The sequence below is a fragment of the Athalia rosae genome, chromosome 2, assembly GCF_917208135.1.
Source record: "Athalia rosae chromosome 2, iyAthRosa1.1, whole genome shotgun sequence".
Taxonomy (NCBI): Eukaryota; Metazoa; Arthropoda; class Insecta; order Hymenoptera; family Athaliidae; genus Athalia; species Athalia rosae.
This window is the reverse complement of record NC_064027.1, coordinates 762,082-788,039: the sequence shown is the minus strand read 5'-3', so window position 1 is coordinate 788,039 and position 25,958 is coordinate 762,082. Positions and strand designations below refer to the sequence as shown.

Here is a 25,958-nt window from a genome sequence, read left to right as displayed (position 1 = left end):
CGCCGGGACCGCGAAGACAAGAGTAGAGAGAGAACGGACGTTCCGGAATAGAAACCCGGTGTGTTTCAAACACACGCGACGCGTATACTCGCACAACCGTAGCGCCTGCATGTGCCCGCGCACGGAGCACAACGTGGAAACACAGAAGGGCCCGGCTATTCCATCAATAGTTATCTCTGGACCCAACGGTTGACACGGGCCCCGGTTCCGGGAGAAGCCCGCAAGTATCCCGGCGTCGAATCGGGATATGCGCGCGGCATCGGAAACTTCGAGAACCAGTTCGAAGTCCCGCCCGATTCCTGGCCCGGGGAAAGTCCCTAATTACCAAGATAACGCGTGTCGCGATGTCAGCCCCGGTTACGAATCGGTATCCCTCCGACTTTCCCGGCACCCCGGTAACCGCCAAGAATCGACTCGAGTGGTATATGTATATATATATATAGTTGGTAGAGATCCCTTTTCGGTACACCCTTTGCATTTCTGAAAAACGAATAGACAAAACCACAAAGTAAATAAATAGAGAAATAAAAACGACGACTGCCCGGGGACGCGCGGCTGTAGCTGTGAGAAAAATAAAAAAAACCTACGGGGAATAGGCTAGCCATGCCCTAGCTCGGATGGGATCAATAATTACCTTCTTCTATGGATCCATATACGTACAATATAGATACATCGTCGAATAATATTCGAGGGGCTCGTACCCGAAATGAACGAATCTATTCAAAAATCTCTTCGCTCCACAATTTTGACATCTAGATTGTGGTTAATTAATGTGTTTCCTCGAGAATTTCGCTCGTGGTGCGGATCGTCCGCGTCCCTTGAACTCACCTTGAATACGACGTTGTGTCATAAACTCTACTTTATACACACGGCTTGAAAAGATCTCGAGTTTTGTTTTGTTTTGTTTTTTTTTTTGTGGCTTTTCTATCCGCGTCGCTATATTCGTGTTATTGTCCGGAGAATGCATATGCGCGTACAGCGCGAAGAGCTGTTTCAAGTCGATATTTTATTCTCAGTCGTAGAGTTATGATCGAAAAACTTGACGAGCTAGTGGGATGCGGTTATTTCTACATTATGATGCAGTACCGCGGGACCACCTGTGTTTCGCACGCTCTCGTACTATATGATCCAGGCGTAAATACGAAGGGATAAAAACCACCTTTCTTACAGCCGGATTGGGAAAAACTCTTCCACGGGATACGTAGAAATCCGCACTTGTGCAATGAGTAGTTTTCAAACTGGCGTATACATACATATATATTTTCAGATAATTTATCTCGAAAATTATACGAAACGCCGTGCGGTCGCACTCGCGCATTGCGTGTTGTCTGAAAATTATCCAATAAAATGAGCGTAAAATGGAAACAAAAAAGAAAGTGCGGCAAGTGCATATCTCGGGCTGGAAAAAGGTGTTTAGAATTTTTGAAAATTCCGTACCTGTACTAGCCGGCGACGGAGATTGCCGTGATTTCTATCCGATAGAAGATTTCATTGCTCGATAGATAAATACACGCTTATAATGCGATAGGTGGTGAAAGATCTTCGTGCCTCTCCATCGCGTGCAAGATATTCTCAGCTATATGGTCGAATATCGAACTCGGCGTATAAAATGTACGCAGGTATGTTCGGTTTATTTCTCGGTGTTTCTGGATGGAATTGCTTTTTCTGAGTGAGATAAAGCGAGAAAAACGAGAAAAAAAGTAAAAGATACTCGGGTTCGATCGTGACGGCGATCAATATACTGTATACGCTGTATGTACGATATTTCGGGCTGGGGAAAGGATAATCTCGAACTCTCGACAACCTGCGTACGGGCGACATGGGCGGGAGAAAAAAGGGAATCCAGAGTCCCGGGTCCGTGGAAGGGAGCGAAGGATTGAAAATTGAGGAATGGTGGGGGTGATGGGACCAGCCGCATAATGACAGGGTGCCGGGCGCGCCATGGACCGCTAACGAACCAGCAGCTTCGCCTTCGCCGAGACTCGGTCTGGCTAGGAGACAACACTGTATTATTTTACCATTTCGAAAGTCGGAGCATCATCAGAAATCATCGCCGAATCCATATAATCACAAGGGGGTTACGTGCAAGCATGATTTTAAGAGGGCCCTAATTGCGAAGGGTGCGGATCCTCTTGGAAATTTTTCAGGAAGGATATCAACAGCTCTCGCCTGCACGAGTCCTTGTTCCTCTCCGTCCGAGTCAATCGGTGCAACCGTCGAAAAACCAGTGTTGATAAAAATCGCCGCTTCGTTCATCGTGCCATCCGATTACGATTTCAACAAAATCAACCCCCGCGGGGCGCACCCGTTTATCTTTTTTTCCCTTGTGAAAATTATCGCTCGTGTTTCGCGCGCAGGTGGACAAAGATAATTTTCCCTCGCTTGGCATTTTGGAGTCGTGACTCGGTGCGGGAGCGACGCCTCGCGTTTATAACTCGCCGGATTTTACACCGTAGGTTGGTATTGTATATAATAATACGGGAATATACGCGAATCAAATTGTAATCGCGATGGGATCGACATGGGGTCGGGTTTTAGTTACCAGATTCAAACAGCGATATTACAGTTTCTGCCACCGAGAATCTGCTGCAGTACAATGCGCGATATTATATACAATATACATATATATACCGTATAGGTAGCCCACAGAAAATATGTAATAGAGTAAGAACTGCTATAGGCGTACAGTCGAATTGTGGTGAACTAATCAATTTTATACAAGTTCAACCTCCTACACCGCACGCCGGTGGAATACCGCGATAAAATAGAAATCACCTTCACCGTATAACCTCCTACGGTTTAAAATCTGCAACCGACAGTTTCGTTGCGAATGGATGGAGCAAGAAATTGCAATCTATTGTACATATAAAACCATAGCCTGCACCTATAAATATGTATTCACGATCCGGGAATACTATAATAGCCACATTTCCACTTCATTCCACCTGAGTTTTAAACGATCGATTTCCAAGTCGAAATAAATTGTCAATTTATTTTTTCGGGTATCTACCGTTCTTACAATTAGTTCATACACATAGAGGGTGAGTTTTTCCAATCTCCGGTATTGCGACATTGATTCGACTTCCTCGGGTTGAAAACCGCGCTATACATGACAACCACTTCAGACATTGTAGAATTCGACGCGCTATAGATTGCTGAAAGAGAAAAAAACGATCGAACGTCACCGTTATATCGTACAGGTAGGCAAATCGGAATTGGTTCGAAATTTTTCTGCTCGAAATTCCCGCTCGCGTGCGACAATAATACCTGGACGAAAAATTCGGTAAACGTGGTCCGGCTTTTGAGGAGTAATATACGTTATGTACAGTTAACATCGGCGAATTAATTATTTCAATAACCGTAAAGCTATAGGCTACGCGAGGAGTTCTCCTTTTTTAAAATCTCTCGACTCTTTCTCTCCAACTATAACATATATCCGTATACGTTACTTCATCTCTATCTTCGCCGCATGCATACCATAATACGCCGAGTCTCCCCATCGTCTATAGTTTACGACCCGCTCTCTCGAACTCGCGAGTTCTTTTTTATCGTCTAAATGTAATAACGTTGTGAAATATTATCAACCGGTGGACGGATATAGGTGTGTTGCCTTGCGTCATCTCGCCATCATTTCGCTAATATCGTTTTCTAATTCACCTTATAATTCTATTTTTTCAATTTTCTTTTCTTTATTTTGCTCGTGGTTTTTTTTTCATTCGTTTCAAATTGCCTAAAACATTACGTGCTACGGATATAGATAATCGGTCGAGTATATCTGACCCTGTAGCGCTCGCAAATACCATACCCGTGGCACTCGTCGAGGGAATCGATAAAAAACCGCAAACCGCGGATGCGATTTGCTTCGGCGGGAGGGTATTCGATTTCCGATTGCCGAAGAAATGCCGGTGGAGGGGGGCTTCTGTACGTTTAGGTTTGAAATTAGGTATAGCCGGTGGCCCAAATTCCAATGATTTCGTTAATGACGCGGAGACCGGCCTAATAATAGATGCGGCGAGTTCAGGGGGGCGATTTTTGTGTAGTAGACGAATTACCTTTCGCGCAGCGGTGTCCTTTTCGGAGGACCTTGATCCTTTAGCCCGCAGGTGATCCCTCTTCGGGGTCTTTATGTAATTACAGATGGCGACAGTGTGTATAACGCCAGGCGCCCTTTGGAAAACTTATCCACCAACTACCCCGCTCTGGCTTCCGCTCCGCGGCGAACCTGCCGCTTCTTTCTCACTACCGAGAGAAATCGACTCCTAATAGCGTCTAAAGTACTCGGAACTCTGAGAAATCGGGGTTTTCGGAAAACCTACGGACCGGCGGACAACCGTTGGTCGTAATAAGAGGAAACCAGCGAAACTGGATGTCGCTATTTTATAAATTCCATGGGTGGCGCACCGATCACTGCGGGGATGATGAATCGTTTCGCGTCGTAATGTATAAAAGTCACGATGAAAAATGGCCAAGTAAGAGTAAGCGGCGGGTTCTATACGATAGCTGCGGGAATATATCTTCTATAGGATTAAGCTCGGAGGGTGATTAGCGAAGTTTGCGGTCGACCATCAAAGATTTACAACAATAAAATAGAAAAATTTGCAAGTGGCATGCGATGGACAAGCGTATAGAATAGACAATTACGTATTGACAGCTGCGGCTTATACTGGCTGTAGCTTAAGGTCCGACCATCGAAGGGAGTGCGGTTTGAAGCGAAAATTCATGATTCTCCCGAGAGAAAGCATGGTAATGAGTCGGTGGAACGCACGATATGTAACGAGTAGAGAAAATAGGATCGCGGGACTGAGGGTGAGATAAAATATTCGTGAAAATTATACCTCGATATTCACCTACATCGGAACACAAGTCACTCGAATAGCGGTGATCCCGGTCGGAGAGTAACGTCGAGATGTTCGTAGTAAAAGATGGCCCTTGCCGGGTCCGCGGTAACCGGTCTTTGCCAAGTAAAGAGAACCGCTTCTATAGTCAAATTGACCTCGTGCGGTGCAACGATACTAGCTGTACAGCCGTCCTTTATATACCGCAGACCCAGTTGCGATTCTCGCACTGCGTATCGTCAGCTTCGTTGCGTATAATCTTCAGGTGTAGTCGACACTTCGCAGCAACGCCAGCTTCCATCGTTGGAAAGCGAGGCTTGTTACCCCGTCGAAATATCCGGGATGAACGCGAAAAGCGAAACTCAATAAAGAACGCGCGTGAATATATGTATGTATTTCCGCGATGTGTAAACCTGCGATTATAGGAAAAATTCAGCTCAACGGTCGTATCTCCTTCACCCGCATCGTCTATCCATCAATCTCTGGTAATCTCCGTTCACCGGTTTCAGTAAAATTTATGTCTTCCTCGGAACGGAGCGTCGGAGCGATTCCGCGCCGCACGCGGATTGATCTGTCGCGAAGACACACCGTACTATTTTTCAGGTCAAAAACAGTCAGCACTGAATCCGATAGAAAGGGATGAAAATTTCAAAGTCTCGCAACTGCGCTTTGTAATCCAACGTGTGTAGGGGGGATACAAATGTGAAACCTTCTGCCGTTAAACGCCGTTTTAATTGGCTGAACCTGCGGTTCGCGGTTAAAAGCGTGTGTACGGGTCAAGAAATCAGCCACAGTTGCAGCGGCAGCAGCAGCAGCAGGAGCATCGTGTCTCTAATAATAGCGTTGAGCGGATGATATGTTCAGCAGTCTACACTTTTACAGCTGTAGGCAGTTATTCTCTCACGCGTTTATAAATTCACCTTAAATCATCGTGTTAAAAATTCTGCGATTCTTATCTCTCTGTGTACAGCTGCGGGAATCAAATAATTTTTGTAGATCGACGCCGATGATTATAAAAAAAAAAAAATGTGTACGAAACCGGTTCAACGGATTGGCCAAGTTTGCGATTTTCCAATTCCTCGAGGTTTCGGTACCCGCCGAAAAAAAATGATAGGGAATACGAAAAAAAGACAACTTCCCGAGGTTCGGCGAAAGGTTCAAATTCGTTACGAAAAAAACCTTTCGGCCGTTGAGATCTTTGAAAATCTGAAACTTGAGCATATTTTTCGTACGCGTAACAACAAAATAAACAAATGAGTATAAAAAGAACGTCAGGTAGATATTCGGCGTTGCGCCGTGTGTGGGGTTGGCACCTGCAAAAAGCACTTTTAGTCGACTGCTCCGCAGCATCCCGTAACCTGCAACCTAGTGTGCCCTATACAAACACAAATAATGCCCCATTGTAGGCATTGTCGGCGCAGTTCTGGCGGCAGGTCTATATCTACCCACTCTCAGATGCGGCAGGTAAAGCTGAGGTCTCCCTCGATCCCGGCCCTTAACTCCTGCGCGTCTCGCCCCCGATGCCGTCCACCGGGTTCAAATGATCCCCATATATCTATATACACATAGCGCCTATATACCCACATCTAGCCGTACATAATATCGGACCCTCCGAGCCTCGCGTCAACGAAGGCGATGACTTTCTGACAAATTTCTATCGTTCTTTATAATACCACTTTTTCTCCCCCCCCCCCCCCCCCCCCCCCCCCCCTCTCCTATGCAGCTCGGATCCCCCCGCGTTTCTTTCACCACCAAAATACCGTGGAAGGATCGCGTAACACGGTCGCTGCGGAATCATTCCACAATCGGAAGGAAAGGAAACACGTACATACGAAGCTATGGATGTATATATACATCAGTAGGTAGATATTCCGAACCCCCGGCGATCCTGATCATGGAGAAATTTTCCATGAGAACCCTGGCTCCAATGAATTCCATCGTGTGTCCCAGATAATTTAATTGAGGAACTGCAACGAGTGTGCCGTCGAATTCGCTGTCAGCGCTATTAATTACCAGAACCGTCGAAACGGCACACGTATACGATATCCAGAAACGGAGGGGAAAAGAAACCGAGAAAACTTGGAGAAAATCCATGAGAGGATCAGGCTCATTATAACCAATACTCGTTGCGAGGTATGACCTACGTACGTAAGTACATACAGGTATGTTGTTAACAGTTCGTGATCGATATAATCAGCACTATACCTACGTATGAAACCATATCGGTGTACGAGAGCGTCGCATGTGTACGTGCATGGCATGTATCTGAGATCTCATATAGGTATGTACGTACGTCGGTGCAGTATCGGAGGTACACTCAGAATTCGTGCTAGACAAACGACGGGACTGCAGGCAGCACTTGTCGGTTTGAAATTCTACCGGCAGTCAGTGAATGGTTATGCTTATAACTGGGAGTATAGAGAGATCGCGTTGTGCACGGGTACGTATGATGTGTTCGTTCGTATACACGAACGTAGGGAGCGACCTAGACGCCGGCTGTCCACGTGTGCAACCTACCTGCATCTCACATGCGCACGTGTATTATACCTACATGAATTCTACAGGCAGGTACGGGAGTCAAGATTTGCATCTGGTATGTTAACGGAGTAAGCAATTAATAACAATTGCTAGCTGGAGTAATCTCAGCCCACGTGTGTATGCACGTACCTACCTGGATATACCTACACGTGTGTATACGTACAGATTCTAAAGCGTAAGATGCGGCTGTGTACCGGTACATCCCATAAGAATATACAAGATGCGTGCCTGTATCGCTTATAATTGCGCCGACTCCGATATTTACACGTAGACAAAAATACATTTATGGGAACCGACAGACCTTACCACTCACATTTAACGTTATATGTCACAATCAAGTCGTAAAAATCGTATATTTTCATAAAGTGATTAAATTTCAGTCGTATATAATTTCCTCTAGCGTCGATATTATGCCTCCCATTATTTTTTCGGCGTAATCTCCGGTATAACGTATTTATAGGGTATACAATCGAAAAAAGATTTACAACTCGTTAGTCCCGGGATTTTAGTATTACCGGTACGAGTACACGTGTGCAACCCATACGGGTATAATATTCCAGCCTCCGTGTCGGTTTGTCGAATCTGAGAAAATCTTCAGAAATCATGTATATCGGTACGCATCCGTTCACCTGCACTCTGTACCGCCTGCCCCCTTTTTTTCCATTCATCCGCGACAACGATCATCGGATCGACCGTATGAAATTCCGATGCAGTTTTAGTTGCACCGTACCTTCGCTGCTCGGACGCGATGCGATGGGCTGGAATGGGATGTGCCGGTAAGACCGAGTTCTGTTGCCGCTACCCGACGAAACGAACGGCCGGCCGTTCACGTAGGCCAAGAAGCTCGAAGGTACGGGTTGCCCTGCTCGCGAGCGGGCAGGCAGGCGCGCAGGGCGGGCAGGCGGGCAGGCGGGCAGGCGGGCAAACGGGCATCGGGTAAGAGACCAGGCGAGCAGGTATAAGTTCTCGGCGCGACGGACTGCGGAGAGTTGAATGCCGGGGCGAGTGGGCCCGTCGCTGTAGTCGTAGCTAGGGTCAGATCGGGCCCCCCTCTCAAAGATGGCCGCCAGGTAGTGGGTCCCTCTGGCAGGAGCAGAGAGCCGGTGTGCCAGGGGAAGGGTGCCGCATCGCAGGTGCCGCCATGTCAGTACATGCCTAACTTCGAAGCCGCGTGGAGCAGTCGATCGTCAGGCGAAACCGCGACGCAACTACCACGTTACAATAATATCAACCCCGAGAGAGGCCCCCCCGCAAGTTTATCCCGAGTGATATCGGGGCCCGACCAGGTCGATATCTCTCGCTCGTTCGCCGCGCGAAGGTGGAATACGCAGAGAGGATACACCGCGGCATAGATCGCGGTACCGTTTCACCGAGGATAATATCACGAACCACATGCGCTGCTGCAGCGGCGAGTATAGAGTGTTTGTGCGTGCGTGACCCGGGTTTTTCGGGCCCGTTGCCTTCGTCGCGTTGTATAGCTCGGACCGTCCGCGCACGGTGCGCTGGACCGTCTCGGGATGTTGTTGGGAGAGGCGATCAGGGCCTGCTGAGCGGCACGATTCGACGAAAGCCGGGTTTCAGAAGTGCGCGTGAATCCCCGCTATGTGTGGTGTACGTATATAACTACATATCGAGTAGTCGGGCTGATCTTCGCCCGCCGCAGGACTCGCCCGAGAGGTTCGAATGACCGAAAAAATTTCAAAACTCACACCGCACCACCACGCCCGCGGCCAAACGTCGGAGCTGAGGCGCAAACGGATCACCGGCGAATGACCAAAGATCACGATGCTGCCGATGCCCCCCTCACGTGCCACAAAGTCGAAAAATTTCACGAAATTTCATTAAGTTCGTACGAATCCGGTGGATGCGGTGGCACCATAGGCACGACGAATCGATCATTGGATAACATTTTTGATTCCGAATGCAGTGATGATTATTGTACAGATTACACAGTGAGCGGAATTTAATTCGATGCGATTGCCATGAATTTTTCCCTCCTTCGCTACTTGCGGAAGATATGTTGGCGATCGTGATACCGTGACAGTGCTTATAACCCTAGTGACCGAATACTGGATTAAATAATAATAAAAAATACATATTGTGCGTATAACTACCTCAGTGAAAAATATAAGTGTTCAGTTGTTCTTGTGTTTTCTCGTCGCGTTTACGTTGTAGGGATAATCGTCGAGGGGCGTACTCTGGATACGAGTACGATCGCGGAGCTTACAGAAATATTCGTTTCCAGAGATAAAGGGATCGGCAATTCCGGTGGCAATAAACGGTGCATGATTTTACTGACAATTGGAGGCAAAAGGGATCTGGGCAGAATGGAACCGCTTTCCTGGAGGTAATCCTCAACGCCGAGGTACCGTCAGGATGCAGCGAGTTCAAGTCGTCCTCCTTCTGGTCCTCGGGACCTCTTTTGTCCCGGGACCGAAAGCAGAGCTTGTCCGGCATCTTGAGGTGGCGGAAAACGCGCCCGCGGGTACCAGGGTGGGTCTGATAGACGCGGAGACTCCACCTTACCTGATCGTCCACGTCCTAGGATCGACCGCCGAGGCGGATCTCAACGTGGACTATACAACCGGGGAGATAAGGACGAAAGTGCCCCTGGACAGGGAAACGAGGGCTTCTTACAGCCTGGTCGCGTTGCCCCACAACGGCGACAACGTCCGCGTCGTTGTTAAGGTCCTCGATGAAAACGACAACGCTCCCGTCTTCCCGGTCGATCACGTCGACGTCGAATTCCCGGAGAATTCACCTCGTGACGCGAAACGCGCCCTGCCACCCGCCAAGGATCCGGACCTTGGTCAGTACACGACGCAAAGATACGAAATTGTGTCCGGTAATGTCGGCGACGTATTCAGACTGGCCGCCCATCGCGGAAGAGATGGCGTACTGTACTTGGATTTACAAAATTCTGGTTCCCTGGACAGAGAGACCAGAGCGAACTACAATCTGGTGATAGAAGCGCTCGACGGAGGTGCGCCGCCGCTGAGATCTAGATTAAGGGTGAACGTCACGATCCAAGACGTCAACGACAACCCTCCGATATTCAATCAAACTCGTTACTTGGCGAGTGTCCCCGAAAACGCGACCGTCGGAACGTCCGTCCTTGCGGTGAACGCGCGGGATTCGGACGCCAACGAGAACGGAAAGATCGAATATTCGATAAACAGGCGGCAATCCGACAGGGAAGAGATGTTCAGGATAGACTCCGAGACGGGCATGGTTTACGTTAACAAACCCCTCGACTTCGAATCGAAGGACAGTCACGAGCTGGTTATCGTTGCCAGGGATAGAGGCGCTCAACCGTTGGAGGCGAGTGCATTTCTCACGGTGAGGGTCACCGACGTTAACGACAATCAACCCGCCATCACGGTCATATTTTTATCGGACGACGCAACGCCGAAGATATCGGAGAGCGCCCAGCCGGGTGAATTCGTCGCAAGGATATCGGTCAGCGATCCGGACTCGAGAACGGAATACTCGAACGCCACGGTCACCCTCTCCGGAGGCGACGGTCATTTCGGTTTGGCTACGAGGGACAATATCATCTACCTCGTCGTCGTAGAGCGGCCCTTGGACCGCGAGGAAAAACCAGTCTACGAACTCTCCGTCGAGGCCACGGACGCCGGGACACCTCCGCTCCGAGCGGCGAGGACCTTCAAACTTCTCGTTACCGACGTCAACGATAACGCGCCAAAATTCGCTCGGGATTACTACGAAGCACATTTATTGGAGGCCTCGGAGCCCGGAACCAACGTTGTCCAGGTATCGGCTAGCGATCTGGACGAGGGAGCGAATTCCGCGATAAAATACTCCCTACAAAATTCCACGTGGTTCACCATCGACGAGAATACCGGCGTCGTCACGACGGTTACGCACGTCGATTGCGAGGCTGATCCCGCGCCGAAACTTATCGTTATCGCTACCGATTCGGGGCGACCCCCTCTCAGTAGTACCGCGACTGTTCAGGTCACCGTTCACGACCTCAACGACAACGAACCCATCTTCGAGAAACCCCTCTACAACGCTACCGTTCCCGAGGATCTACCGATAGGACGCTGTTTTATCAAGGTCAGTGGCAAAGTTTTGTTAATGATAATAATCGCCGCTACGGCTACGGCGGAATACGATTTTCGCTCTGTTTCCATCGGGTGTAACGGCAAGACGCGTGTTATGCAAGATGGAAAGTCGACGCGTAGTGTTGTGTATCGGCGTGTATCCGAGCGGTGCGCATTATAATGTCAGGTTGAGGGCTAGGCCGGGCCCGTTGACGGAGCGACTGTCATTCGCGTGTAACGGGATAATGATTTTTATTCGTTTCCTCGTGCGAGATTGTCATCCGGATCGGAAGAGGCGAGGAAGAGAGCGTTGCACGCGGTATCGTTAGGCCGACGGGAATCGGAGAGCGGCGTAGTGTTACGAACGCCTCTATTCCAGATGTGGATTTTTTTGAATGGTCCAGCGATGGTGGACGAAGCGCACCGCGCGGATCTTAATTGTTGGCCCGGTGTCGTATTTTATTGGTGTTTCAGTACCTAGTTCAATGTTGATTTATAATTGTTGTCAAGTCGCGGGTATAATTATTATAATTACAGATTTTTCGTCTGTCCACCGCCGGGATGAAATTGACCGCGTGGCTGCGTTCGGACTTATATACGAACGCGTATAATACGAGGCCTCCGCGAAACAGGTTCAGAGCGTTTCGATTCATTTCGTTCGCTTTCGTTCGTTCGTCCCTTCGTCCGTGGTGCCCGTGCAAGAACGATGCGCCAAATATTAATTAGCAGTTCGTGATTCGCGGCTAGGCGACCGACCGACCGACCGACCGACCCACCGACCGACCGACCCACCGACCGACCGCGTTGTTTTCATTATCCTCTGACTAATATGAAACTATTTGCCGTTTGACTGTAATTAGCGAGCAAGCCATTAGTCCCGAGCCTGATTCTCGCGGTGTATCTCCGCACCGACATCGCCCGCTTTTCTCGCAACACACGGGAACAAACTTCGCTTTTAAATCAGACCAGAACCAACCAACACGCGGCGAACAACTCGACCATTTTTCTTCTTTTTTTTTTTTTTTTTGTTTTTTTCTTTCTTCTTTTTAACAAGTCGACGAATCCCAGGGACTCGACTCGATCTCAAAACTCGCGGTGGCTTCCACACTGAAAAAAGGGACACTTTCGCACGTGGACTGAATCCTCCGAATCGAGCTCCCCCATTCGTTGTGTTCCGATCTCGCTTCTGTTTCTCATCTCCTTCGCTCGATACTCCGCGATGCTGCATGAATTCTATTTCATCTTATTACCTCACTCTGTATAATCAAAACAGGATGAAGCGTTATAAGATACTCGGTTGTTTTTATCTTGGTTAAGAAGTGCGATACATCTTTTCCGACTTTTTTCGACCGCGTGCCGCGTCGAGATATGGTGTGACATTTTGTTGTTTTTTTTTCCCCCACTCCCCCCTCCCCCCTTACAAGCAAGTATTACGTGTATACAATTCGGAGGTGCTTCATGACCAGACTTTCTGCGGTCTAGTTGTTTCTCAGTTTGGAAGCATTACCGAACATGAACTCCAAAACTAATATAATCTAGATGGTTGGCTAGAGTCTACGGGATACTTAAGATGAACAGTTACCTCGACTGTCCTCACCTCGACCCGCAACTATATAATAATACCTACACTTTTCTCTTTTCTCTTCCTACCTGTAGCTATTTTACGTACATACTAACCTACCTAGATGCGTGCAACCCAGAGAGCTCTGTACTCCGGACATCTCACCTGTACCTAACCGTGAGTACATGAGATAGGCGAGTACAAAATGATGGGTAATAGCTAACCGCCATCTGACATCTGGCGTAACGTGAGACTCGATCGTGTTCACGTACTAACTACTCGTGGACCGTATTATAGCGGCACCTCGATACCCACGAAGAAGTTACGATATTCATTTCTCCTCCACTTTCAGAAATATTGCCTCTGTATTGCAATATGCGTTTACGACCCTATCACCTCATCTCCAGAGTTTCCCTTTCATTTTTGCGCCGTTTCTCCGCGAACGGTACAGCGGATGATTGAAAGCTCGTCGATTCCATCATTCGTTGACGATCGCGCAATTTTCGAACGATTTGACGCGAAATTTTAACGACGCCGAAGAGATTCGAATCCATCGAATGACGAAGAGAACGAACCCGAGGCGTTCATTAGATTGGAAAGGGTGGTGGATTCTTGTCGAGGGATTAGATTCCCGGCTCGTTAATTTCCTCGTTCGGATAATTTTCCGATCAGATATTTGCGTAAAAACAGCTTCGCGATACGAGGCGTAGAACGGTGGACTTCCGGAATCGCACAACCGTTGAACGGTGGAATATATTTCCGTCTCTGGAGATAGCGCAACGCACGGGGGAACGGAGTACGTCGAGTATAGTACAGCGTACACGCTATCCTCCGTGGTGCGACAGGAGAAATCTGCGAACTGTCATCACCGTCGTTTCCACGGTGAAAATAAATCGTATAACGTTTTAGAAAAAAAAAAGGGGAAAAAACTAAATAAATAAATAACGACTAAAATCAAATAACAGCTTGAAAATAATCGCGCGGTTGGTTTCTTAGTTTCTAGCGGTAAAACGCCCGCAGCGACGATTATAACTGCAAGTTGCATGGATCTCTACTCGTATCAGAGGTATACGACTACGATATAGAAGTAATTCTTTCAATTAATGGAACTTGAGGGAAAATTATTCCTCTCCTTGCCTCCTCCCGAGGTCCTCATTACTCGCCTCTAGAGGTCGCAGGTGTCTCACTGCAGCAGCAGCGGCAGCAAAAGCAGCCACGATATCACGAGGACGGAGAGAGGCGGAAGTCTGGTCATATAGCAGCTCGCTGCTCGCAACGATCTGTGCAAGTGCGTTTACTTCATCGAAACGACTTAACAACGCGACCCACTGCCGGCAGTCTCTTCCTGTTGTACACACGTATCACGAGTTACACGCTCCGGCGTGGTTCGCACTCGCAAAGTTTAAAGTTCAGGGAAATCTACCGCGCGGAAAAAGCCGGTATCCGGTAAGCGCGGTGCAGCCGCGCATCGGACCGTTTCGAAGTCCGACGCACCTCTCAACGAAATGTGGAGAAAAATCCCCGAAGAATCTTCGAACGTTTCTCCTTTCATTTCCTCCTCCGGTATTTCCACGGCGCGTCGATGGGCAGGGCACCGGCACTCCACGGACTATCGTATTCCAACGGAGCACAGTGTGAATCCCACGCAAGTCTGGTGCGAGCTACGCGTTACGAACGACTCGTCGCGGCGACTCGTCGTTCCCCTTGCGCTGCATATGGGAGTAGCGCCGGGCAAACGCGCGCGTTTCTCAAAAATCGAGTCCGGGGAACGACTTTCGACAAGAGCCGCGCGGCCCGTTCCGTTCCCCTCTGTGTAACGGAGACCGCGCGACGCATAGGTACGTACGTACGAGTACGTACGAGTACGCGAGTCGCACCGAGATCCACGTTGCGTGCACCGCACGCGCGCGCGATTGTACTCCACTGCGTTTCGCAGCGCATATAGGTGGTATCGAGCTGGAGAAAGCGACGACCCTCGTCCCGCGGCAACGGATCACTTGCGCTGCCGATGCAGCTACGATATGACTCGGCGCGATATACGCCGATGCAATTTGTACCCCGTGTGCTTTTCCGCCTCGGTAATTAGCGTTCGTACCGCGCGGGAGGAGAAAAATTATAGAAAAATTATAAGGTAGCCGCCGTGAGCCACCTAGTCGTCGTAGCTCCCGCTCAAGTTAATTCTCGATGAAAATCGTAATGTGTACCAAGATTTATGTATTATACCTTTCGTGCACACGGGAGAGTCGCCCGCTGTTCCCGACGAAGTGTTTCCTACCTATTCCGGAGGAGAATTCTCTTCTCTAGTTTTCTCTCCGAGAGATGCGTTCGTAGATAAGAGGAAGGCGCGCGCGCGCGCGAGTGTTTTGTCCGTTTCATAGTATAAGATGACACCGTACGACCCCCTTACTTTTTGTTCACCTCTCCGAGGAATCCATTTTTTAATTCCGGTTTTTTACCACGCTCCCGAACGGCGGAGATGAAACAACCCCGGCTCACTCGGGCATCTCTGGAACGTGTGAACCACCCTTACCTCCTCCGATGTATCTGGGTATATATTCGTCGACCCGTCGAGCTCTTTACCATTGCCGCGTTGCGGAGTCACGTGGGCTGGGTCAAAACCTACGTCACGAGTAACGACGCGTCGCAGTTTCGTAACTTTTATAACGATCGTCGTTTCGAAAGGCGTGTAGAGTGTGTGGCGTTCCTTCGTGCACCGCGAGGCGTCGATTAATTTTGAACGCGTAGATCTCGGGGAACAAGTTTATAATTTCAGCGCCCCGGAAATAGGTGTACGCTCTTCCGATTATTACAAAACGACCTCTTTTCCGAATCGACCTTTTCCAAAGCCCATTCCAACCGGCGTACCTGTGCGGAACTTTTGATACGTCGTGTTGAAATTTCTCACCTCGGATCAGCGGGCGTCACTCGTCCCCGTAGCGGAGCGAGCGAGCGAAACAATGCCGCGCGTATAGGTATTTGAATGGCGAATAAATCCTTGCGGCGTTGACAGCGGGAGGCGTTCGCGCGGATGCCGCGGCGTAACATCGGGGCCCGCGTCATCGCCTGCGTTTCCTGATGGACTCAATTCTTATCCGCGATCTTTTTTCATTACACGTCATTTTATTTATATCCCGAAGGTACGGTGTATACCTGCACCGTACGTACGTACGTATGTACAGTTCATATATCAAAATCGAGTCCCATGCGGAGAAACTCGATACGGTTTTGCATTTCAGTTGAATATTATTGGCGTCGTCTTCATTTCTCACAACGTGCTCGCATCTCGCGATTCCGGTTTCGCTTACTATACGCGAGATCTGGTTAACGTAGTCCCGCGCGTATACTATAGTATAGTACGTACCCTCGTACACACACTCCCGAGTATGTTCATCGATCAGATGAGGAAAGGAGTAGGGCGGCGAGGGGGGAGGGGATCGTGAATCGCCGTAGGCGGTCAGTGTAGTATTTCGTTAACAAATCGGCTCTCTCTCCGCCGCGTTCGATACGATAATACCGCGAGTCTTTTAGCGTACGGATATCGCGCGCGCGGCGTGTTCAGAAAACCCAAGGTATTAGTTTTATTGTACGGGTAGGTACGGAACGCGAAGCGCAGCGCGATTGCCGCGCCGGTCCAATCCAACCGTCCCTCGTGAAAAATCTACACAGGTAAGTACCTGTTATAAGATTCAACACGTTTAAACAGCTCGCTCTGCAATTTTTCTCGCACGCGTCACGCTCCGATAAAACCAGGTTAGTGTTACGCGGGGAACGAAGGAGAAGAAGAAGTCCGAGTACGGAGGAGGAGGGGGAGGAGGAGGAGGAAGAGACTCGCGGGGAACGGAACTCCTCGCAAGAACTAATTTTTATTCTCTTCCTACTCTCGCTGCAGTTTCCTTCACCCCGCGCGGTCCCCCTCCCCCCCCCCTTCCCCTCTCACCCCCCTCCAATTTCGCCGTCGATTACGCGAACGTAGTTTCGTGCACCGGGTCTCCCTTCGGTGAGCAACCGTATCGCCGGACCGCGCTGCCGTTGTTGTTGCACCAATTCCGATTTATGGCCTCTGAGTCATTAGCGCGATATACCCTCTCGGATATCTTTACTCCCCGCTCGATCGCCGCCCTAAAGACTCATAAGAAACCCACGTCGACCGGCGCGCGCGTCTCTCGGTTGTGCACCGAGCGAGAAGAAGAATGAGGAGGAGGAGGAGGAGGATTATCGGAGAGCTAATATCGGAGCGTATCAATCCCGCATCTACCAACCTCCTCATATTTCTGCGCCTTCGCATTATCGCGGTCCCCCCCCCCCCCCCCCCCCCCCCCCGCGCAACTTCTCCGCAATAATATTCACAACTCTCTAATAAGGATCGTCGGATATTCCCGTACGCGGCGCGCATCGCCGAGCAAAGTAATAGACGCGAATGAAGAGATCTCACGCGTTACGGTCGCGGGGTTACTCGCGCCTCGCGAAAGTGTCGTACGGTAATAGCGCCGGACGATTCCACTCGCGGAGTTATTCGAGTCTCCGGGCATATTTACAACACGGTGGATGGTCCGTCCGTCCGTCCGTTTGCGTTGAGAAGGGAAGGGGGAGAGACGAGGGGGAAAAGGGCGAACCTCGCGCAAGCAAACGGCTCACCTCCGCTCTAATATACGTACATACGTACGCGCTGTGTAAGCTACGTTTCCGTACGATGCACGCGGTGCAACGAGGTAGTGAACTCGCATTTGCGTTTCGCTCACGCTGCACTTACACGTCTACCTGCATACCGTATATTCTATCCCGGTAACCTATGCATACGTTATACTCGGTGCTTACCGAGCGGGAGAGATGTATACGGAGAAAAGTTCTCTCCTCTCTCTTTGCGCAGCCCACGCTTTCATAACTCCTGCATTAACAACCGCCTTCACCCACACCGAGGCGCTCGCCGATATCCCATACGTAGTCGTTCGGATATAACGCTATCGCCAGCTCTCAGCCACCCCGAGGCGGACGCGAAGCAGCTATTCCTTACTTCGGATCAAGAGCCCGGCCTACCGGGGCGTATTTAGCGGTAGACTCGTTACGGAATGAGTTTATAAGGTGAACCGCCTCGCAGGATTTGCGCGCGCCACGCGGTCAAAGACAAACCGGCGATCGCTGTTGCGCCATCGAGCGATCGAGGCGCGGGACCTCCGTAGGGATGATATCGGGATTCGTACAATTTCTCCGTAATGTACGGGTATTACGGGCTCATCATCGTGTGCGATAGTCCGCGAGCAAGGTGCTGCAATTAATCTTTACCCAAGCGGTAAAATGCGCGCGGATCGCGGGGGGAGAAAAAAAATAGGAAAAAAAGGGAAATAAAATGAAATAAGAAAATTATACGCTCGCGCAAGATCCCGAGGAATTTATACACGCGTGTTATACGGATGCGATGCAGCCTCGTTATAACGATCGTCATGCGACCGCTCGACTCTCCCGTATGTAGGCTATTAATAGCTCAAACTTGGATAATGTATCGAACACGACGTAAGGATGAAATGAAATTGCGTGGTGCTCATCAACGAAGACCCGATTATATTACACCGGCTTTCCTTATTACGTGCCGTGGATCGATAGATTTTATTCCTCTATTTGTGTTACGGATAGTACACATCCTACGGTGATATCGTTAGCGTTTATTAGAGGAAAATTCAATACCGCGGTTTGTTGTTCGCGTCTAACCTTGAGCGGGAGAATCCTAGTCTCCGACGATTATTTGAAACTAAAAGGCAATCGTGGGCAAAGAGCTCCGCGCGCTGCGCGTTCATTAAGAAGACGGTCTACCAGTTTTGATCTCTCGTTATAATCTGTATTTCATGCAAATTTGATATATATATATATTCTTTTTTTTTTCCTCGTTCTATAATCTGGTCTATGTGCGTGTTGCCTCCGCTGTAGAAATTCCTCGCTTCCTACGCTCTCCACACGTTACTTCGCGAGATAAGCAGCGGTTAGTCACCGCGAAATTTTATTTCCGCTATATTCATAGATACAGGATTTAAAACGTATTTTACTTATTACTTATTTTCCATATCGCGAAGGAATTTATCTCTCATATTTACAACGAAAATCTTTTTTTTAAACGACAGTTGTTAACGAGGCTCGTATAACGTGCTCGTGACGGCAGGTGAAGCATCTCCGTTCTCCGTCAATATACGATATCGTGTAGGAGAAGGCGTGTATTTCTTACCCTTTCGTCGTCACCGTACGCAAGACTTTGTTGACCCTCTTCGTCTTCGTCCTCGAACCGTGTACGTTCGATTAAACGTGGAATCCGAACTGACCCGCACCAGATGTTCGCTTTTCTGATCGCAAAATAGGAAAGTAAGAGGTCCAGCGGCGGCAGCAGCAGCAGCGGGGCTAAGGTCGCGTTCGACGCTCCGCGTTCCGGTGGGCAAACCAGCCCATCCGTGACTCCGTCGTCAGCCAGGTTGGTCTACTCGGACCTGCTTCGAAGCTTTCCGGTCCGCGAGCATGAGGCGAGCGTGCGCCGGGGGAATCCTGGCGAAGCTATAAGATCGCCTCCTCCACCGTTATGACGGCGGATATACTAAACCGATTCTTGGGAACGCTTTTGACCCTACCACCTGCTGGTTGCCCGCGTTATGCGCCTTGTCCCGGGGTCCCCGTGTTATTCCGGTATGTCGTGTTTACCTCCGGTGTATAACACCGAATACATACGTGCTCTCGCTTCTTCTGTCGCACGTCGCCGGAAGGACGTCGCGCGACCCGCCGAATCGCTGCCGCGTACCCTCAGGTGAAAACGAGTGGAGAAACGGAGCGAAAAGTGGAGACTTTTGCGGATAAATTATACCGACCGGTCGAGTGCGGTTGGATAAATTCACCGGTTCGACCGTTTATTTCGCGTCATCTCCGAGGCATATCTGGACGGCGGAGCGTTGGAATTGGATGCCGGACGTCGAGACGCCCAGACGTTGGAGGATAGTTTACGACCTCGACGCTCTCTAGGCCTTCGACCGACCACCTGTCGTTGCCGCACCGCAGCAGCTCCAACACCGCGGCAGCAACCTACCGTCCCGTCGTCCTCCTTCCGATGCGCACACCGCACAACGAGGAGAGATCCCAATCCTCGTGAAAACCCACACGCGCCTCCCGAAGAGGGATAGTTTAAATATACAAGTACCTCCGTGCAGCCTACACGGACATTACACACGCCGAGAGAAGAGCCGTACATTTATTATACGCGAACGAACCTCACAAGTCAATTAAAATCTGCAAAAATTTGCTTTTTACTTCGAGTCTACAAAGTCCTCGACGCACGAGCGGAATGTACTTTATTTCTCTCCGTTCTTCGAGCGGAGCGGAAGATCCGTTAGAAATGTGGACGATTGTTATTTCGGAGATACGACGGAAAACGGTGTTGGCGGGTCGGGGGGATGGGTGAAAAGAGAGGTGGCGAGGAAACGAGCGCGCGTGGATAATCGCATCTCGGGGGGGGGGGGGAGTAGGAAGGTGTTCGGTTCGTTAGTTTTATCCATAACGCGCAACACCGGTAGACGATTCGCGTCCATTCCGCGACGTTTCGAGCCCGCGAGCTAGCCGCGCGTCCGTTTGTACGTACGTACATACGTATATGTATATATGTATACGTCGGTCGGCCAATTATAACAGCTATAGCGTATATCTTATGTCAATTAGCGGCAGTCCCTCCGTTCAGCCGCGGTATAAACGAATATACCGGCTTTACCTAAAGCGTTTAACGTACTAAGCGCTCATCGCATTCGCTAATTAACCGTATCATTAGCTTTTACCCCCTTTGACTTTTATATAAATTTTCTCCACGCGTTCCGCACCGCTCGGCTTTTCTCGGATCCATTAACGGCCGGAGATTTGCCATGAAAAACTGGCGAAAGGGCATACGGGGGGACACGTTTTCTTTCTTTCTTTTTTTTTTTCTCTACTCGCGGTTATAACGCAGCTTGATATATCGTCATTCTTATTGCGACGTACGTACGCGTTCGGTCGATCTTCTCGTACAGGTTCGACCGAAACCGATCTCACGCGCCCTGGATGTGAATACAGCGAAACCGGCGGATGATTTAAGTTCACTTTATTTCATATACCGACGATATACCCACCTATACCCGCCCATCGCGAGATATATCTGAAAGTGATGGAGCGATGAAGATACGCGAAATAAACCTGCTCCATGAAAGTTGTTGCTTCGTTCGGAGGTGGAGGTGTACGTGCGATATACGTATGCACCTCGGCGTGCGCGATGCAGTATGCAGGGCCAATCAGATTTCTTTGACCGTGTTAAATTTAGGTCACTTTCGTATATCTTGTTTAAGAATCAATGTATCGTTCGAGATAATCCGATCGAACCGCGTAACTCTGCAATGACCATAAAAGTATCATCATCGGGGCTTTTAAAAACCCGAAATAATCGAGCGAACGAAGCACAGCTGGTGACGAAATCGTTGAATAATAAACTTCGATATCGTGCGTTCGTCGCGGGCTTGATCAAATTCAATGTGGACGCGGCTCTAAGTTTTTGTATTTGTTTTCTCGCGAAAAGTAAAAAATTTCGGCGAAGGTCGAACGCGAGGTGCAGGTGGATCCGTTTCGCTTTCTTTTCGCTTATAGGAGATCGATCATGCCCCAAATTCGTACTCCCCTTTTCCTCGCTTCTTTTTTTTCCCACCGCGCCGCGAATGCACTTTTTCGACGATTTGACCGAAGTTTCGCCTCGGCGTCGACGACGTGTATCGGTACGATGATAATGATGATAATGATAATAATAATAATAATAATAACAATCACGGGATATCTCCGTAGTCCACGAGCTATGGGGGCATTCGTTTATCGCCGAGTGCAGCAGCTCTGCGGATATTTAAAACGCTCTCTATTTTGATGTGAGACAAGAATAAGCAAACGCACACCGCGACGCGGTATGAATATAGGCAAAGTTAACGCGCGTATCCGTTGGCTCTGTGGAAGCCAAAGAATTTCCAATGTATAATATTCACCGATACGTAGGTACTCGGCGAGTCTTTACATTTGCAACGGGGAAAGGCGAGGCGAGGCGTGCTGCTGCGGCAGCAAACGCGAAACTTTAACCGTACTTCTTGTGCAGCCCGCACGCTTTTACTTTTGCGAGTTATTGCTAGAATCGTGGATTCTTACCGGGAACAGCTTATAGTTGGTACCGAGATCGCCGATGCAGCGCCAATAATCTGACGGGATAACGTAGCGATGTATACATATAGAAGTACTTGAACACTATCGGATTGCTCGCTCGCTATAGTTTCTGCTGCTGCTGCTGCTGCTGCTGCTCAAAGTTGCGAACGATCCGGCGATCGGCGATCCGTACGGTGAAAATTACATCTGGGGTCACCGTGAGTTCGGTACGTAATATTAGAAAGGATGGATAATTTCGACGACATCCTTAACGTCGGAGCGACAATTTCTCGACGTTTCCACGCGTTTGCCGATCGGCGCGGGAGAATATCATTCCTCAAATCGCCGCGGTCCGAGACAGGAGTCGGATAATCGCTTCTACTTTGTTTTTTTCCCTCTGGAGAATCGCGGGTGTCGTATTCCGGCGATATTTTGCCTGCTGAAAATCTGAGCTATTACGTACAAATTACTTTATAATGTTGCCGACTTAAATACTGAACTACCTGTTCGTAATGGGGGCCGAATTCCGTGCGGCAGCAGGAGTCGTCGAAAACTATATTTCGTTCTTTTCCCGTTCCCTGGGGCGCGGAATGCTCCGAGCACGGACCTGAAGTTAGACGCGCATTTATCAATGCGAGCGCACGTGTTGGTGGTGCCCGCGACGTAGCGAGATGCCCGGGTAATACGTATAGAGAGAGAGACACGTGTACGTACGTGTAATAACGTATGTGCCGGGGCACGTTCCGCGCGCCCGCGCGAGATCGCACGATGTCGTTAATTCACTAGACTTTTTCACGGTTGCAAATTACATTACACTTTGTTCCCGCGTTCCGAATGCTCGCGTTGAATCCTCGCTGCACATCGGGGTCTCCGTTCGCAACGGCGGTGAAGTGCTTTCGGTAGAGGGAATTAAAACTTTCAATCCCGCTGCGGCGAGGCAGCAGCGGCAACGGACAACACGGAATTACACACGGTGCTGCTACTGCGGACGGCGAATAAAAAAATTTTCGAGTCGTTATGAATTTGCTTCATCCGGCGTAAAGAAATGAAGCAAAGAAAAAGTAAAAAAAAAACAAAAACAAAAAAAGAAAAAGAATTAAATGAAAAAAAATTAATTCCCAAGGTACGTTTTGCTTCCTTGCTACAGCTGAGCTCACAAGAGAGCTGCATCGTGCAAGAAGCGACATTATAACGTATATACGAGGGGCGGAAGGGGGAGATGAGAGGAAACTCCGAGAAACGAACATCACGAACGTGCAAATAAACCCTCGCATGCGTATGGTATTACATTATATTGCGTTTTGTACTCTTCGTGAGAGTCAATCGCTTTTTTTCGCCTCACGAGGTCTAGAAATTTGACGAAATCAGATCAATCCGAAGATTCTATAAAATGGTTGAAATAGTTTCCGAAATTGCTACGGGAGAAAAAGCGACGGGTGATTAAAAAATAAAAGTAACGACCGCGTTATCTGATTGCTGAAATCAGGGGTCCGGAAAATCCGTCCCGTTGTCCCTTGTATCGAGGGAGGGAACGGATCGTCTGGTAAAAAGAGACGACCAAGGGTTGTTGGGTCTACCATCTTAACTCGGTGCGTTTCGAACAATGACAGATCGGCTTTTAGCGAGGACATGTTTTGGCAGTTTTTCGTTCCAAATTGCTCCACCTCTGACCGCCCGGTCAGCTCAAAAAACATTGCTCAAAAAAGCAGAAAAAAAAGAGACCGTATCGAGATTCGAACTGTTTCAAATGAATGTATTTTTCGTTTTTTTTTTGTTCCTTCATTGAACCTAGAGCTTCCATTTTTGACGGTTGTATACGTGACTCAGGGAGATTTTTACCGAAATTTGGAAGCACGGATTTCCCAGCGCGAAGGAAAGGATGAATTTGGCAGCGTAACGTCTGTTCGGAGTGTAACTAAGTAGTCATCCGGAGTTTTCGTTCGGGTTTAATTAATCTTCGGTTTTAAGACAAAGCCGGTGGTGGTTCCGACAAATGCTCGAAGAAACGTCAAATTGAACCGGGTAACAAAACCGTGTCGAGGCCTTCTTCAAAGGCGTGCAGAATTATCCTTGAGGATCCTTTGAAATATAAACGCGCGCTACGATCTCGTGTAGGAGTCTGAAAGCGGTAAACTGAATTCTAGTCCAGAACCAGCCGTGTAACGGTCCCCTGCAGTCCTGAGGTAGATACACTCGCGTACACCTATGTGTATACCTAGCCACTACTACGATAAGCCATTCCACGCCACGCAACTCGACGAGCCACACAACTGTTCGGGTGTGTATAATCGAGTCTCCGAGAAACAGGATTCCTCCAATCAAAAGTTTATCCGTTTCTTCTCCCAAAAATTGTTATTGTTCTCGGTTTTTTTTTTTTTTTTTTTTTTCTATTTCGATTCATCCCGAATTTTCTATCACCGAGATTCGAGGAGGCGAGGAAGAAAAATTGTTTTCGAGAACACGCGGACGAGACACTGGAGGGAGGAGTCGGATCATCGGTCGTTGATTGCAAAATAATTGGGTGGAAATTTCGAGTATTCAGAAGTGAGTCCGAAGAGTTAGAATCCGCGATATTTCACGGTGTCCATCGGAGGTGAGGTCGCGTTATCGTCGGTATAGCCCGGGGAGCGTTGGTCCCGAAGACTGGTATACGCAGTCTAGTTTTTAATGAGGACGAGTGCTGCGGAGGATGCGGAGCTCGATCGAAGTAAGGCCCGCACGGTACGAGGTGGGTATCTTACTTAGTGCCTTCTCGGTCTCAGAGTTGGGCTAGGTCGACACGGTATTCTTAAAACTTTAGATACAAGTTGGGGGCTCCTAAGTCGGGGGTTAAGTGGCGAAGGGAAAAAAGGGAAAGGGGAATTCTCAACGGTGGGCGAGGGACGCCGAGGGGTACCGAGGGGGGCGAGGAACGACGAGGGAGAGACCGAGATGGAGGAAGGTACGAGCGAGCGAGAGGAGGTCGGCATTCCACGGGGCCCGTATTAATTATACCGGGTCCGGTGATGCGCGCGAGTGCAACGGAGAAACTCACCATCGCCGCGGAGGACGGAGAGAGACGGACCATTTCCTACAGTGGAAATACGCTAACGTGGATCTATTTTTTATAAACAACAATATCTTCCACGGAGCTCCGTACAACACGTGCGAGGAATCGGTCGCCTCGACGATGAAATTGGATGGTTATTTTTCTCGAATCTCTGCCAAGTTTTCGTCAGTTTTCCGATCTCTGCGAGAATCTTTTGTCGCCGATAATTTTTCGACGCCTGTTACGCATCGAATCCCTCGAATTCGATCGCGGTTGTTCCTTTCCCTCCCCTCCCCTCCCCCGATAATCGGACGTTGTTCGAAATTGGAAGCTCGAGGGGGCGACGGAGCGACGGAATAAATGACAGAAATTTTTCGGAAGAATGCAGGTCGGCGTTGCGGGTCCAGTTCTGGAAGTTAGTACGGTCGGAGTATACGCGACCCGACCACAGCGAGACGGAGAAGGAGGAAGAGCGCGTTGGGTAAAGAGAAGGATGGAAAATAAATTACCTCTAGGACCAGAGGATGGATGGTAGGGGTCGGGCTGGCAGCGATGGGCTGGGTTGGTTGGGTTGAGCGTCGCTCGGACGTGGGCCCCCTAGTAAAATTGCACCACTAAACCCCTCTGCAGTCGCCGCTGCTATACGGCCACTGGAGCCACCGAAGTAGCGTTTAAAATTCTTCTTCTATATTCTCGCTCCTCTGTATACATGTAACGGCCTCATCTTCTTCTCATCGTACGTACGTCCCTACGCGTATCGCTGCGGA

The 25,958-nt window shown here is 49.2% G+C and overlaps 1 protein-coding gene across 1 annotated transcript in view; it reads left to right on the top strand.

Moving 5' to 3' along the window:
* The first annotated feature begins 8,524 nt into the window (after nt 1-8,524).
* LOC105691429 (protein dachsous) overlaps nt 8,525-25,958 on the top strand; it is a 228,103-nt gene continuing 210,669 nt past the window's right edge. Inside the window, exon 1 of the mRNA XM_020855503.2 lies at nt 8,525-11,453. Within this exon, the coding sequence (XP_020711162.2) occupies nt 9,750-11,453 (1,704 nt within the window). The 5' untranslated portion in view covers nt 8,525-9,749. The remainder of the gene's footprint in view (nt 11,454-25,958) is intronic.